This window comes from Coturnix japonica, chromosome 3 (genome assembly GCF_001577835.2).
Source record: "Coturnix japonica isolate 7356 chromosome 3, Coturnix japonica 2.1, whole genome shotgun sequence".
NCBI lineage: Eukaryota > Metazoa > Chordata > Aves > Galliformes > Phasianidae > Coturnix > Coturnix japonica.
In genome coordinates, this window is record NC_029518.1 from 19737122 (window position 1) to 19752255 (window position 15134).

The 15134-nt window shown below is 37.6% G+C and overlaps 1 protein-coding gene across 6 annotated transcripts in view; it reads left to right on the top strand.

Moving 5' to 3' along the window:
* The window catches only part of KCNH1 (potassium voltage-gated channel subfamily H member 1), a 164104-nt gene that overhangs the window by 39009 nt on the left and 109961 nt on the right, over positions 1–15134 (top strand). For all 6 annotated transcript variants that reach the window (XR_001553869.2, XR_001553870.2, XR_001553868.2 and 3 more), the window contains exon 7: positions 9511–9940. Coding sequence is in view for 2 of the 6 variants with exons in the window: in XM_015857407.2 (XP_015712893.1) it covers positions 9511–9940 (430 nt within the window). In the remaining 4 variants the exon portion in view is untranslated. The remainder of the gene's footprint in view (positions 1–9510; positions 9941–15134) is intronic.

Genomic DNA, 15134 nt, shown 5'->3' on the forward strand with positions numbered 1-15134 from the left:
ATATATATAGCTACAGACGGAAATAACACAAATAAGATGATGCAAAAAGCCTTATGAGACCTGACCTTAGTTATTTGTTTACAAATTCCTGTGCAGGGCTTTCATGTGTTACTTTATCATAGCATTGATAAAGCACTGAAAAGAGTGCCCACAGGTGTTTCTGTGGTTGAAAGATAAAAAAAAAAAAAAAAAAAAAAAAAAGAAAAGAATAAAAAAAAAAGGTTTTTCTCACCGTCTGCAAATAGTAATAACCTGTTGATGATTTTTGCTGGAGGAACGTTTCATATCTGTAGGCTGCTGATACGACCTACAGACCGTCCCTGGGGGAAAGGTCTGTATCAGAGGCCATTGCTGCCCTTGGACTGAGCACAGGTATAGATATGGACAGACTCATGGCAACAATTACTGGGAAGTTGTTATGCAGGTTTGAATTTCTCCCGTTTCTTTGTTTGGATGTTGCACTCTAATGATGAGATGATTGGTACTTCAGTTTTCCTGTGTCTCTTCAATAGTTTTAATCAGTGTAACAGTGGTCCTTCTAGTTACTATAGCCCTCATGCCAAAGGGAAAAACTTCCTTTTGATACTATCCTTTCCAGACTGTTCACCCTTATTTTCCCTGGTGGGTTCTGACATTTAACTGGTACAAATCATTGTAAGGTCATTGGAGCAAAGCCTCCGCTGGTGTAAATTGGTGCTTTTCTGTGAAGGGCTCACAGACTGGTTTACAGGACCTGAGGGGATTTACCAGCAATGTCAGCAGAATAATGCTGTGCGCTTCAGATGGAGATTTGGGACAGTATGTGCTGATTATTGTTTCATGAACTGCCTGTGGAGAAAAATATAACCTTTTATTATAAGAAAAAAAAAAAGTCACATTCAAGGAGTCTTCAAAACAGAAAGGTCTTGCTTTGTGTATTCTGCATTGTGTAGAGTATTCCCTTGTGGCCCCAGCTCCCTTTCTTTCAAATGTGCTGCTTTAGATCTTACTTGCCTCTCACCCCAGTTCACATGCCGTGTTACTTAACTGTTAGATTAAGTCAACTGCAGGGCTGCACTGCTCAAGTTTTAAGTGTCCAGACTGGGTTGTTACGTGTGTTACCTTGGCTTTGCTGTAAGTAATTCCTTGAGATTGGAGACAGTAGGTGGCCATGGCTACTGGGAGGGCCTTTTTTGTCCATCTGACAAATATATTTAAAAAATATTGTCAGAGAGAAAATCATGACCGGTGTCAGCAGTGGCTTTAACATGAGATAAAGAGTATAAATTGCTATATTAATGTTTCTGTATTTTCCACAAAGGAGACTGAGTTTAAAGCTCACTGTTTTTCTGCCTGCTATTATTCTCCATTAAGAGAAACTGAAGACACTGAGGGTACCGTGGAGGAACTAACATGATGAGTTGACGTGTTTTTAAGAGTGACATAATTACTGTGAAAGAAACAATTAATTTGTAACGTACACAGGGCCTGAAGCTGATGAAGCTAAGAGCAGTGTAGATAGAGTATTGAGTCTCTTGGCTCTTTGGGTAACTTTGGGGCTGTTTCAACACTTGGCTCTTAGTACTTTAGTAGTGAAGCTGTTTTTGTCCTCTTCAAGATGTTCCAACAATGTAAGATTAATTATAACATGAAACTAGAGTTGATCAATATTTTTGACAAGACACACTCATTTAAAAAGAATTTGGATTGATTTTCTTCCCTATTTTCAAGCAACTTTTTGTTTGGCAACTTACTTCATTACTCTATTATAAAATACATTGGAAAAAATACTGTCTTGAAACAAAATTGTGACTTCTGTGTTTTTCAGCTTATTTCAAAATTTCTTTTGTCTATTGTTGTTTGGAACATTAGTATATTTTAATCCACATCTTAGAAAATATAATTGAAGTTCTGATTTCTACTCTGTACTGTTGAGATTTTTTTTTTTGTCCATAGAAATACTTTGAATTCATTAACTATTAATCAATACAACTATTAATAACTACAATTAATACAAGAGGCACTTAAGTATGAATAAATACATTCTACAGATGGAAGAGGGAAAAAAATGAATGCATTTGTCCAAGGCCATGGAATTAAATATGAGAATGTCTGAAATTTCTGATCTCAAGTGTGGTGCTAAAGGAGAAAGAGTACAGCATCTCAGAGAGTATAGACGTGAGCAGAATGCAAACAGTGAGAAATAAGTAGTTTTAGAGAAATTTCCATTGGGACTGAAATGAAAGAAAAGATATAAATATTTCTCCTGTTTTTTTCTATATGGCAACCTGATTATAGAGTTAAGTAGAAATTACATTCGTGACCTGATATAGAACTTAATCTGTTGATCGATGAATCAACATAATGCTAGGATTAATCTTAGTCCAGTACAATATGCTGTAGCATAGACTGAGTCAGAAAGAGTACATTGGTTTAAAATGTACACAGTCCTTAAAACCTGCCATGTTAGTATCTTTTAAATTTGAATGATCAAAATAACATTTGTCAGTTATCCTTTATAGTAAGTAGTAATATTCCTCAGTTAAGGAAATGTTACCAACTTTGAGGAGTAATGTTACATGTTTGTGTCAGTCAGTAAATTTAATAAAAAACAGACTTAAAGAAGTTCTTTTCCAAGGGCAATGCAATCTAAGACCTTGTATCCCAAAGCAAGTTGAATCATATTTCTGCAGTGTCAGCTCAAGTCATTTTATACTGTGGTTTTTATCCATAATCCCATAAGATATAAATTGTATTGGAATCAATTTGACTTATTACATGTGACAGTGTTGTGAAATTTCATGTTAGGAGTGGAATCCAGTCATGTCAGCATTGTATATATCTCTGAAATAGCAGTTTTTACTACAAGCTCCCTGTGTATATTTGAGTGGAACACTGTGATTAGTTATTGGCTGATACTGAACTGTGAACTGTATATCATTCTTAGTAGTTGAGATAAATAAATGAGAGTGAATGATCATCAGGAAAGGTATATTCAATAGAAATGATCTACGGTTTATTTAAGTGGATCAATAAGAGAGAAACTAGCATTTAGACAAAGAAGACATATAACTTTCAAAGGACAAAATGTATGATGATAAAAAAAAAAAAAAAAAGGTCCCAGAAAAAATACACAATACAGAAATAATCAAAGTAAATTAAGCTGTTTGGTGCTAAGGGACCATGGTGCAACTTGAAAGTACAGTGAGTTGTATGCAGACAAAATGAATGCATTGCTGGTCAGGTTTTTGGCAAATGCAAGGCAGTACTTTTACAATAGATTAAATTAAATCTTATTAGTGGAATAATCTCTCCTGCTAATACAAATGAGCTATCTAGGAATTACTGAAGTAGCTATACCCAATTCTCTAGATTTTTTTTACCATATATATTTTTAAATGTATATTTAATTTCCACTAATTGTGGAAACTGGAAAATAGAAAGACTTCTAAATGGTAGACTGGTATATAATTTAATATTCATTTGAAACTGTGTAGTTCATCTCTCCTATTTGGGTCTGTCTAATTAGTTTTGCATGTGAGTCAAGTCTATTGATAAATCTGGTAATGAATAAATGTCTTTATGTGGCTGATTAAAACTAAAGCTAAGCTAAGTCATAACCTATTTTCTTTATAATGTCTGTAACAAAGCAGCTAAAAGATTGAAGCATAGTAGAAATGTTGGTAAAGCACATTTCGTGGATGTGCTGACAGAATATGGGAGGGGATGAATGCCTTAAAACCCAACCTCCATACTTATAATGAAGTGCCTTTTTTATGCTGCCCTTCTGAGGAGCAGGCTGCCTTCAGAACCCGCTGTTTTACAAACTGTGTTGGTGTTGCATGTCAGCACTGCAGAGTTTTTCTGACATTCAACCATTAAGGATTCTTTCCTGTGCTTAAGTGTGCGTAAGCTGTTCAGTTCATTTAAATTCTGCATACTTCCCTGGTCTCCCCCAGGTTTATATACCTTGGCGGCTTGGAAGCATCTATGTTATCTACTAATGGATAGGCCTTCCCAAAAGAGGATACTAAAGAAGGGTGCCCTGCCCAGCACCTACTCCATAGGTTTTGCTTGTGGCTGATAGTTTGCCAGTTAGCTCTTTTTCTCACTGCTAGTTCAGGTTAGTGTTTTGGTTAAGTCATGAGAAAGTGAGGATGTGATTATATTTCAAGGCTGCTTTTCCATAGCTTTGAAAAGCATGACATGATTTATCATACTGTCAAAGAAAGAGCAGCAGTCTACAGAAGCAATGGAATTAGAACACTGAACTACATTTTCAGTGATAATGTATGGTGATAGCCTTTGCCTATGAAGGAGAGCTAATTGAATTTATTAGAGTCTAAATTATTTTAAAAAGCTGCTGTTTGAGTTGTACTGCATATAAAGGGAAGAATATTTCAGAGACCGGGATTCAGACCCTGTTCTTTTTCCCCAGTTCAGCATACTTGTATTGATCTGAGGCAGAAAATCAGATGAGATGGCAAAGAGTATTTATTTGAATAGTTAAGTGGTTGCTGTGTAGTCTGTTTTCTATTAGGGATTGGATTCAAATTTAAGATTAAGTGGTACTGGATGCCTGTGATACTAAATTTTATTTGGCTGTTTTGCCAAGTAAACTAAAAAAGGCTTCTGGAATTGGCTGGTTGTTTGAATCAGAAGCACTGGTAAACAGGTAGCTGTCTGTAAGGATGTAAAAGACCAACAAAAACTATTTTCTAACTTTCTGGTCACTGCTTTCCTCCCCTTACAGGCGGGACATAACATGGGTACATTTTTGATTTGGTAATGTGGAATGTGGGATGGGTAAATAGCAATTGGAAGCTTTACGTTACTTGCATGGTATCTTTTTCCCCGTCTTTCCTCTTAAAATTGGTGCTTTAAAGAGAAAGTTTGTTTCCTGCATATGCTGGTTTTCTGTGAGGGTTTATATGTGCAAGGCAAGCTTTATAAATAAAAAATCAGCCTTTTAATCTCTTTTCACACCCAGTGCTTGCATACATGAATTATTGCTGGTTTTTCCATGAATTCTAACCAATCTGGGGGTTGTCTGACTAAAATGAGCATTCTGAGTTCAGAGATCTGCTTTCTTCAGTACTAGAAACCACAGCAGCAACCAGAGAGTTTAGATATTGATTTTGACCTGAGTGCATAATGTTGTCTCATCTGTTCATTGCTGAGTACAGCAATCTGTAGGAAAGGTCACATTCTGAGACCTAATTAAGAAAATTGAAAAGGCAAAAAAACAAAAATCAGGAGTCCTAATAATGACCTGATAGCAGACAGGGCTGCCATGTTCCTGCCAGGCTGCAGTACAGCTGACTAAGGAATGAAATGCCAAGAAGCAAGGTATTGCTTCCCATGGCTCTTGCCTCACTTATGTTAGTGATAATTCTGGTTAACTGTCTTTCTTTTTGGGACAAATAATTTATTTTTTTGTTTGTTCTGTTTCATTCTCATTCTTGCAGTGGTTCGGTTTCTGTTCTCCTGCATCTCCCTTTAATTGAAATAAAGACAGAACATCAACTGTTATGCATAAGAAAGTGCTAGAAATCCTAGAGCGAATGTGTGTCATTATTTCTTTTTCTAAAAATAGATAGTTGTAAAGAAATTACACTTCCTTGGAGCCCAGAAAAAAATATCTTAATGCTTAGTTTGTCTGTTTTCATTCTGTCTGTGTGGAAATTAAATAACAACATAAAAATTGAATACTATTGTACCATCATAAATTTATTATTAAAGTCCAAGCTGTAGTTTGGCTTTAGGAGGTGGGAAGAAAGGCACGTGTTACATCTTTGCTGAAGTTTTTCATCCCATGTCTTGTTTCAAAGAAAAACGGAACAAATCCCTCCCTCAGAGAATACCTAGTTGTTTCTTCTGGCTCTCAGTGCTTTGACCTTGCCCTTTGGTTTACTACAGATGTTTCAATTTCCATGCATAAGCCATCGCTAGCAATGAAAATAAAACAGCCAGCATATTAAATATTTGAATATATGTCAGCAACTTGTTGTGTTTTAACCCTTGGAGGCAGCTAAATACTGCAGTTACTTTGTCACTCTCTCCCAGTGGAATGGGGGGTAGAGAACTGGAAGGGCAAAATTTAGAAGCTTGGGGGTTGAGATAAAGACCATTTGATAATTAAAAAAACCAGAAAATAGTAAAAGTCATTGTGCACTGTGAGGTGACCGCTGCACAGCCAGGCGTGGAGCAATGACAGCCTTGGAAAATTCCTCCCCATTTGTATAGCATTGTGTGGTATGGAATATCTCTTCGTTTAGCAGGAGCCAGCTGTCCTGGCTGTGTCCCCACCCAGCTTCTTTTGTACCCCCAGCCTCCTTGGTAGTATGAGAAGCAGGAAAGAGCTTGGTGCTGTGCCAGCACTGCTCAGCAAGAGCTAAAACAGGTTTGTTGTCAACACTGTTCTGGTCACAAATCTAAAACGTAGCACCGTACTGAAGAAAGCGAAGTCTATCCCAGCCAAAACCAGCAGACAACTTCATGTGGATATGAGCAGTAGAATGTTTAGTTTCATTCACTTACTTCAAACAATTTGTTATATAAGGCTGTGTGAAATTCATCATTTTGTGCTGACAATTTTTCCCTGTAGAAAAATATATTTAAAAATGTACTGATTTTCTACCAGGGACTTAGAAGAGATTTCTTAGCTTTTACAACATACTCCCCAGAGGAGGGATCTGTGAAATACAATCAGGTGCAACTTTCTCTGAGTAACTCTAGCCTAGATTGCACTTGGTGGGATATTACTTATTCTGTCCTTTCTCGTCTGCATTGTAGATGCCTAAAATTGATTCTTTATAGCAAAGCCTTTGGGAGGGGGCTATTGGGCATCTGCAGAACAGACCTGTAGAACAATTTCTAGTTCTTTATGAACCAAGGTTTTGTCTGGGCAGGAGGAACTCTGAGCGTTTCTGAATCTGCCTCTCAAATGTTATAGCAGGAGCAGAGCTACGAGGGTGGCACAAGCATCAAGAGGAGTAAATTGAGTTCAAGTTCTTTTTTGTGTGTGACATCATGGCGACATCTGTATGGTAAAAGCATAAAAATAATCTGCTCAGATAAGAGCATTAGAATGGACAGTAATCGAAAAGCACACTTCTATTTTGGAAAGCAGTAATCTAAAAATGTCAATTTTGAATCCAGCAGATCTATTCCCATGGGTATTAAAATTTTAGTTGCTAAATTTAGGGACAAAAAAATACTGTTTTAAAGTCTTGGGGAATTATCTGATTTTTTTCTGCTTAACAGTCTATGAAATAGGCTATTAAGTTTTCACTGTTTGCAACAATTTGAAATTGTCACATAGGAAATGTTAAGAGAATTGTTTAGAAACATTTCTGTACACATTTCTTCCTTTTTGTATTGATCCACTTAGAACAGGCAAAATGTTTCTTCTGAGTTTACATTGTTTGAAATGCTTTTTGGGTGTTTTGCAAGGAAAGGTCGGATAAGAATACAGCGATCTCTGATCTCCAAGTACTCTGTTCTGAAGCTCTGAAGGCTATTTGCTTTAAACTTTTCTTCATCTAATTTCAGATATTGTACTTTGTGGTCCTATTTTTATATCCAGCTCCTTTAGCTCCTCTTCTCTTTCTTCCCATCCCCTGCACCCCTGGTATTTCTAGTCCTTCTTTTCAGTCTAACTCAATTAAGAATTAATCAGATCCCCAAACATCTAAGTCCTTCCTGAATCATTGCTGAATCATTGTTTTCATTTGGTAGGACTCACTGACAAGCAGATTTTATTTTATTTATTTTTAATCCAGCAATGAACATCATTTTATCAAACAAATATTATGTCATTTTCCAGCAAAATTTAAACCGGTTTTAGAATGCTGGGATGTAATTTTTTCCTTGCCATTGCCATGGACTTAAAAGCACGGTGTGACTGAAGGCTTAACTTTTAGACTAAAACTAAAAGTTGGTAATTACTGGTGAATTCTCATAATGTAGTAGAGTATTGTTTTCCTGTTAAAATTGGAAGGATAGAAAGGATAAATGGACTTTGGTCCTGAGGAAGAAGACTGTAAGGCTGTGTGGTAGTACTAGAATGCAGATACTTAGAATGTTGACGTGCTCATCACTCAGGGGCTTACAAGCCCAGCTACTAAAATATGGTAATCGTAGAATGACTCGGGTTAGAAGGGGCCTTAAAGATCAAATTATAGTTTGTTTTTGTTATGTTTTCTCTTTTCCCTTTTTCTTTTTCCCTCCATACTCCTTACAGAAGTACCTGCTTTCCCTCCCCTGAAGGGAAATTGATAATGTGTTCTGAGGTAACAAATTGTATCTGTCTCTGAAAATGAGCCAATGTAATCATGACAAATTCATGAAATAAAGAGGAAATACATTGCTGCAGTCCTGGGGAACATGAGTCAATATGCTTTAGGTAATTATTTAATAAAACATCTCTTCTAGTGCATTGAACCTGCCTTAGATACTGAAGCGGTTGTATTTATTTGGGAATAAACAAACTTCCAGTAAAAGCTGGTGACCAGAAGTATGCAATTATACATTTCCAGAAATACTCATTAAACCTGTCTATTTAAATTTTAATCAGACTTCTCTGTATGAAAGCCATTGTGATAAGGGGGAGGAGAAGGGGGGAAGTAAAGGTCTTTTATGAAAGATTGTTCAGCTCTTCTAGTTTCCCAAATGGCCTTGAATTTTTGTTTTTATTTAACTACTTTTAGTTGGGAATGCAAATCAGTCTGAGTTAACATAAAAAAAATCCTACATGCTGGCTTAATTCTGTTTTATGGGAGCTGTATTGGTATTAGCACAGAAATACTACAGTGATAGCAAAGCTGTCAGAAAAAATGACGTGGGGATTAGACAGTGAGATATTTGAAGTACTTAATCTTTGTGTGGTCCATCTGAGATAGAAAGTCTGATAGTATGTGAATGCATGCATGAAAGTAAAGCCAAAGGAATCACATTCGCACTGAAAAAATACAAATTACTTGGTACTTCCAGCATTTTTTAGACCACCTTTATTTATCTTCATTTGTCTGACCTAAATACTGCAGGATATGTTATATTTGAGAAAATAGAGCATGTGTTGCCCAGGATCGTTCTGAGAGCTGATGTGAAAGTCAGACATAGCTATGAGAGGTTCATGACTTTGACTGCTGGAATTAATTCAGTAGGTGTCTTACTATGTTCCTCTCAAATATTAGATTTGTGTTATTTAACGGTCATCAATTTCCATATTTATTTTCAGCCAGACTAAAGTAGCATTGAGGGGCAGTTTACCTGCACAACTGAGCATACCTATCATTTGAAGCCTTTACACAGGTATTTGTTGACCTATCAAAACCACCCAAAGGGGAAGCTCAGTGGCCAATGCAAAATGTTAGTTCACAAAGATAAGAAGCTGTTCATGTTTCACAGTCTCTTTTTTTCTGATGATCCCTTAATTCTGATAGATCATCTTATGTCTTTGCAAATGTCAGTTACAAATATCATTGCTTCGGTCTTGGATTCTAATGCCCACTGTTCTTATTCTTCTAGGGCATCAGTAGCCTCTTCAGTTCACTTAAAGTGGTCAGACTACTTCGTCTGGGTCGTGTTGCTCGGAAACTGGATCACTACATAGAATATGGAGCAGCAGTCTTGGTTCTGCTGGTGTGTGTATTTGGTCTTGCAGCACACTGGTTGGCCTGCATTTGGTACAGCATAGGAGATTATGAAGTTATCGATGAGGATACAAACACAATCCGAACTGAGAGCTGGCTCTATCAGCTGGGAATGTCAATAGGAACACCGTACCGTTTTAACACATCTGGCTTTGGAAAATGGGAAGGTGGGCCAAGCAAGGATTCTGTCTACATCTCCTCATTGTATTTTACAATGACCAGCCTCACCAGTGTTGGATTTGGAAACATTGCACCCACTACAGATGGGGAGAAGATCTTTGCTGTTGCAATGATGATGATTGGCTGTAAGTATTAGAGATTTTGTCTGTCGCACAATGTCAGAGAGCTATGTGCCATGAACACTGAGTGACGTATGGGCATCTAGAATAATGCCAAATGTTATCATGCATTTTAAAAGCAAAATATTTTGGTGGCGATACAGTTATTCACACTTTCTTACTGGCTAGTTTTAAAATCACAGAAATCACAGATGGAAATATTGCTTTGACTAGCAAAAATTCAGTCATTTTGGATACAATATTCTTTTAATATCCTTTCAGTATCTCATGTAAGTAAACAACAAAATGTCTAAAGCTCAAGGTACTAAAAATTAAAATACCAGCGTGAGCATAGACAACCTTGTGCTTGGATTTGGTATGTGCTTAAATTTGGAATGCAAAATCTTGGCATGTTGAGCATTGTGTACATTGGACAAGTAGGTGACAGAGTGGGGAGAAACCCAGGAGCATCTTCACAGAATACAGGCAACAGTAGCTTTCTAGAGGCCATGAACTCCACTGAGGGCAGAGCACACAGTCAGATCATGAAGTAAATACAGTGCCACTGGCCTTGGGCACCCCTCTGGCTCATATTTCCTTGTCGCAATGGATTCACATTAGCCAGGCTGGCCAGTTTTTGGTCCATGCAAAGTGCCTGGAGACTTACTTGCAGGTATGTGCCATACGGTGACTGCTCTTGAACTTGGTCGTGCTTTTCTATATAATGGTGTAATTTGAATCAAAATAAGGGGAAAAAATAAAAAAGACTTCATACATGGAAGAGCACATCATTGTTGTGAAGAAAGACAGAAGCTTATGTATGATAATAATATATTTAGGGGAGAAAAAAAAGCCCTTGCTAAGCAGAAAATTAAGCCAAATATATAATGAAACTCAATTAGCACCACCATTGCACTATAGTAATGTGCAGTTTTGATTCTGATGTATGTTATTTTACAGCAGAAATGAAATCCTGTATTGAAATTACACATGCAGTGGTAAACAAGCTGAATGTTGGGAGTAGAAGGACGAGCATTCTTGATTGAGTAGAGATTAGGGCTTTTTATCTGTAAAAATTGTTAATTTTATTCTCATAGCTTTTTCTTGCTTCTAAAAGTCCTGTCATCTTATTAAAACATGCTAGCAGTAGAAGTGGAATTTATGAAAAGCTTGGAGAAAACTACAGAGTTTCCTCAGGAGAAAGTGCATGAGACAACGTGGCAGTGTAGTGCAGAACAGGCTTCCAAACATAGCTCCTGATGAAGGTACCCATTTTATATGAAATAGCCTGACCTTTGTCTTATTGTTCATTGCATGTTACATTCGTGATACTGTCTAGAAACCAATAGCCAGTACTATTATTATTATTCAGTGCAGTGAGTACCAATGAATATAACCTTTATAAAATCAAGAATGTGTGGGGGGGATGTTTTGGAGTTATTCCTGCTCCAAACACTTCATTTGAAAGTGAGATGGAAAGCATTAGAATTTTTACATAGTTTCATAGTTTCATAGTTTCATAGTTTCGTGCGGGTTGGAAGGGACCTTAGAGATCATCGAGTCCAGCCCCCGGAATTCGAGCCTCTGTGTAGCAGAGCGGCACTTCTACCACTTGCGCCATAGGGGGGATTCGAACTCCGGGCCCCAGTGTTGCAAGGCGGCGTCTTTAACCACTGCGCCACCGGGTGAGAACTGATAGATACCTGCTTTGATTTGTGAAATGAATTCTCATTTCAGCAAGTTTTTAAAAAATAGTAGTCTGGTGATCTCAAATCTCATGAATAGAGTCATGTTTGGTAGAAACTGTTTTTTTAAGATTTGTTTGGACTTCTGGAACCTGAAATAACTGCCCTGATAAATATCTGTATATCTGAACATCTCTATCCTATGAACAGCTACTTGGAAACCATTAGGACTGTTCATAATGTGTGTTTGCAGGAATGGCAGTTAAGTGATCCAATCTTTTGGTTTACCTCTCTGGCTCTTACAGGGTCTTATTGTTTTAGCATGCAAGGTGTTTTGAGCTGTGAGCATCCTTGAGGATGAGAAGAATTAAACAGCTTTGCTGCTGTTTGATGCCTAACTGTTGATACAGATTCTTCCACTATAAAATGTTGTATTAAAATAACACTGTTTTGCCTGTAGAATTAAGTTCTCAAAGATTGATGTGAGCTAGAACTAGGTTACTTTTGTAAGAATTTTGTCTGATCTGTTAGGAACCTCAAAGATACAGGGCAAATGTATTGGGGGATAAATCTGGATGAGGGAAAAGGAGTCTTCTGGCTGGAGCTTTTCTGTGTCACTCGGGAAAATCTATAATTGTTGCTGGCCATGTAGCATGTTTGTTATGGGCCTCTGTACTCACATCACAGTTGTGGCTACATTTTCCTGTTTTGCTTCTCATTTTATGTATGTTTGGTCACATAGATTTGTGACCAAAGCATCAGAAATAAGCACTCCTAATCAATTCTGCCAACGTGTTACTGCCCATTAGTAAAAAATAAAAGGTATATGATTTCTCTCTTACGTTTTACCATTAATAGCACAATTAATTTAGTGATGCAGATCTCAAAACCATGAAGTGTTTACATATTTTGTGGTATGTTTTTGCTAATCATATCTACACAAGCTGGAAAACAAGTCCTATGCAAGTAAACTTTAAAATAATTTAAAGCTAAGTTGTTGAGCAGCTAAAATATATATTATTTGTTTATATTTTTATCATTGCTTGTGCAATTAATTTTATTTTTGGGGTGAGAAATGATGACAACAAATAGTTTAATAAGCTTCCTATGCAAGTTGGTTTCTATCACGAGTTTTCTGATATTAGCAGAAAACTGGTTTAAAAGACGTCAGGCAACTGTGTTGTGGTATCTTCCTGATGGTAAAAGATCTGGTTGTATTAGGAACTCAAAGGGCAGAAACCTTGAGAACCAATAAATTATTCCACAAACATCTATAGATTAAATGTTTATTGGAGATATGATCTTTGGTTTAGACCCTGTCATTTGCTGAATATCTTTAAATGATGAATGTAAAAGCTGAAGTGCTCTTGTTGCAGTACTCAAACTATGGCCTGTAGTGGAAGAGGAGAAATCCATTTTCATTAGCAAATAAGCACAAGAGAGTGGAATTGCACTGAAAATCCCCTTTGGTGTTGTTGTAATAATTCAGTGGAGTAGTACACAGTGATGCTCAAAACTGTGCTCTGATGGTGTGTGAAGGCAGCAGTTCATTTCTCATCTTTGAGTAGCACAGGGAATTCCATTTTCTTTCCATGATCCTAACAGTTTGACTGACTGAAGCTCCAGTTGAAGCTAAGTGGAATCTGCGGAGCCCAACTTCAGATTTATTACTCTATTAACTTCTCCCCTGCTAGAAGGTGTCCTTAAGAACTGTGTGAATTTGTCTTATTTTTGGAATGAATGGGTGTAGGCAAGCATACATAGCTGCATATTTAAACAGTCCATTGAAACAGTGCTTCACATTTCACAAATTTTGTGTGTGAAATGGAAATAACAGTGGCACTTTTCCTTTGAGGGTGCTGACAGAATTGTTACTGAGATCCCTAAACTGTCACTATAGTGTCATGAGGAAAAGGTTACTTGGGGACAAATATATATAACAACCAGCATTAATGGTTCAAATAAATTCCAGCAAAGTCTGACTTTAAATAAATTGGAAATATTTAATAGGAGAGTAATTTTTTCCCCTTGGGCCAATTAACCTCTCAACTGTGAATAAATAGTAGAGCTTCCATTAGCCTGATGGTGGAAAATTCAGCTGATTAAAAAGAAAGTGATAAAATTTCCTTCTATTTGTGGCTTTTATCCTGTGCCTTTTCGGAGTAGTAATATGCACTGTGTCAACCAGCCAGCAGTTTGTTAAACAGTGCCATGGCTGGCCAAGCCCATACTCACAGTTATATTGGCAGAGATGGCCTATGAAATTGCGATCCTCTTTTCATTTGGGAAAGAACCTGAATTTTCTTGAAATAAAGCTGGTGGTGAAAAGGTGTGAAGGTGTCTGTGGCCTCCACCTTCTTTCCATGGCCTGTGTAGCTCACACACAGGAAGCTGGCATTGGTGTCACTTCAGTGCATGGTGAGCACTTGCCTCAGATGGGCTCAGTATACTACAGGTATTTGAGACCATAAGGAGCATTAGTAGAGTCCTTCGTTATGTGTTCGGTATTCTTATGCAAATAGTGCCACAGTTAGTGCTCTAATTATGTTCCATCTTCCATAAGACAAAATTCATTCTTTTCTTGTGCTCAGCCACAGATGATTTATCCCATTCTCTCCATTGCTGACACCTGTGAGCCTGATCCAGAGGCAGTAATGTATCTGTGCGCTGTTATCTCCTAGTAGACTACTGATAATAGCACTTTGCTACAGTGTCAGATAGCTGTTCAAAGAAGTACCTTAGTTCCGTTTTCATTTTTATTCAGTATTTTGTTATGATAACTGTAGTGTAAATGCCAAGTTGTGGCCTGAAGCAGTGATTGAACACCTGGTGGGAAGGCAGGGCCAACCCAGGGGAGCTCAGGTGCAAGCAATGTACCTGAGTGATTGCACCTGGTGGAGTCAGGATCCACCCCTTCCTAGACCTCACTTAAGGGTCCCTTGTTGGAGATTCCTCCATATCTGAGGCCTTCCAAGGGTAAGCAGATTTTTTCCCTTTTTTTTTTTTTTTTTTTTTTTTGTGTCTATGGCTGCTGCATTTGAGCATATCCTCATTTTTTGCAGCCTAGGACTCTGCAAACCTTCTATCATTGCTGGGCTTTCTATCATGTTACAGTGTTGCAGTAACTAATAGATCCACTTACTGTTCAGTTAACTTCACTAATGTATCTGTATCTTGGACCAGTGGGAATTATGACTGAGTGAGCACAAATGGAGGCCTGGTAAAAAGTTTAAGATATGTGGGTTTGTGGAAGGAGGGGTGGGTATGTCTTATTAGTGATGCATGGAAACTGGAAGGGCTGATTGAGATTAAACAGCTGCATGTGGGCATGGAGCCTGTGGGGCTGTTTGCTTTTATATGAACGCAAAGCATAAAGCATGCTGTGTGCTTTGGTCTTAGGAGCTACCTCCTGTGGGAATGTATTCTTGTATTCTCAAATGCAGCATCTCTGTGCACTATCCTACTGACCTCATGATGGCTACTGTTTTCAGGGAGACAGTGTTTTACTATTGTTTGTTCTGACACGAGTAGATGCA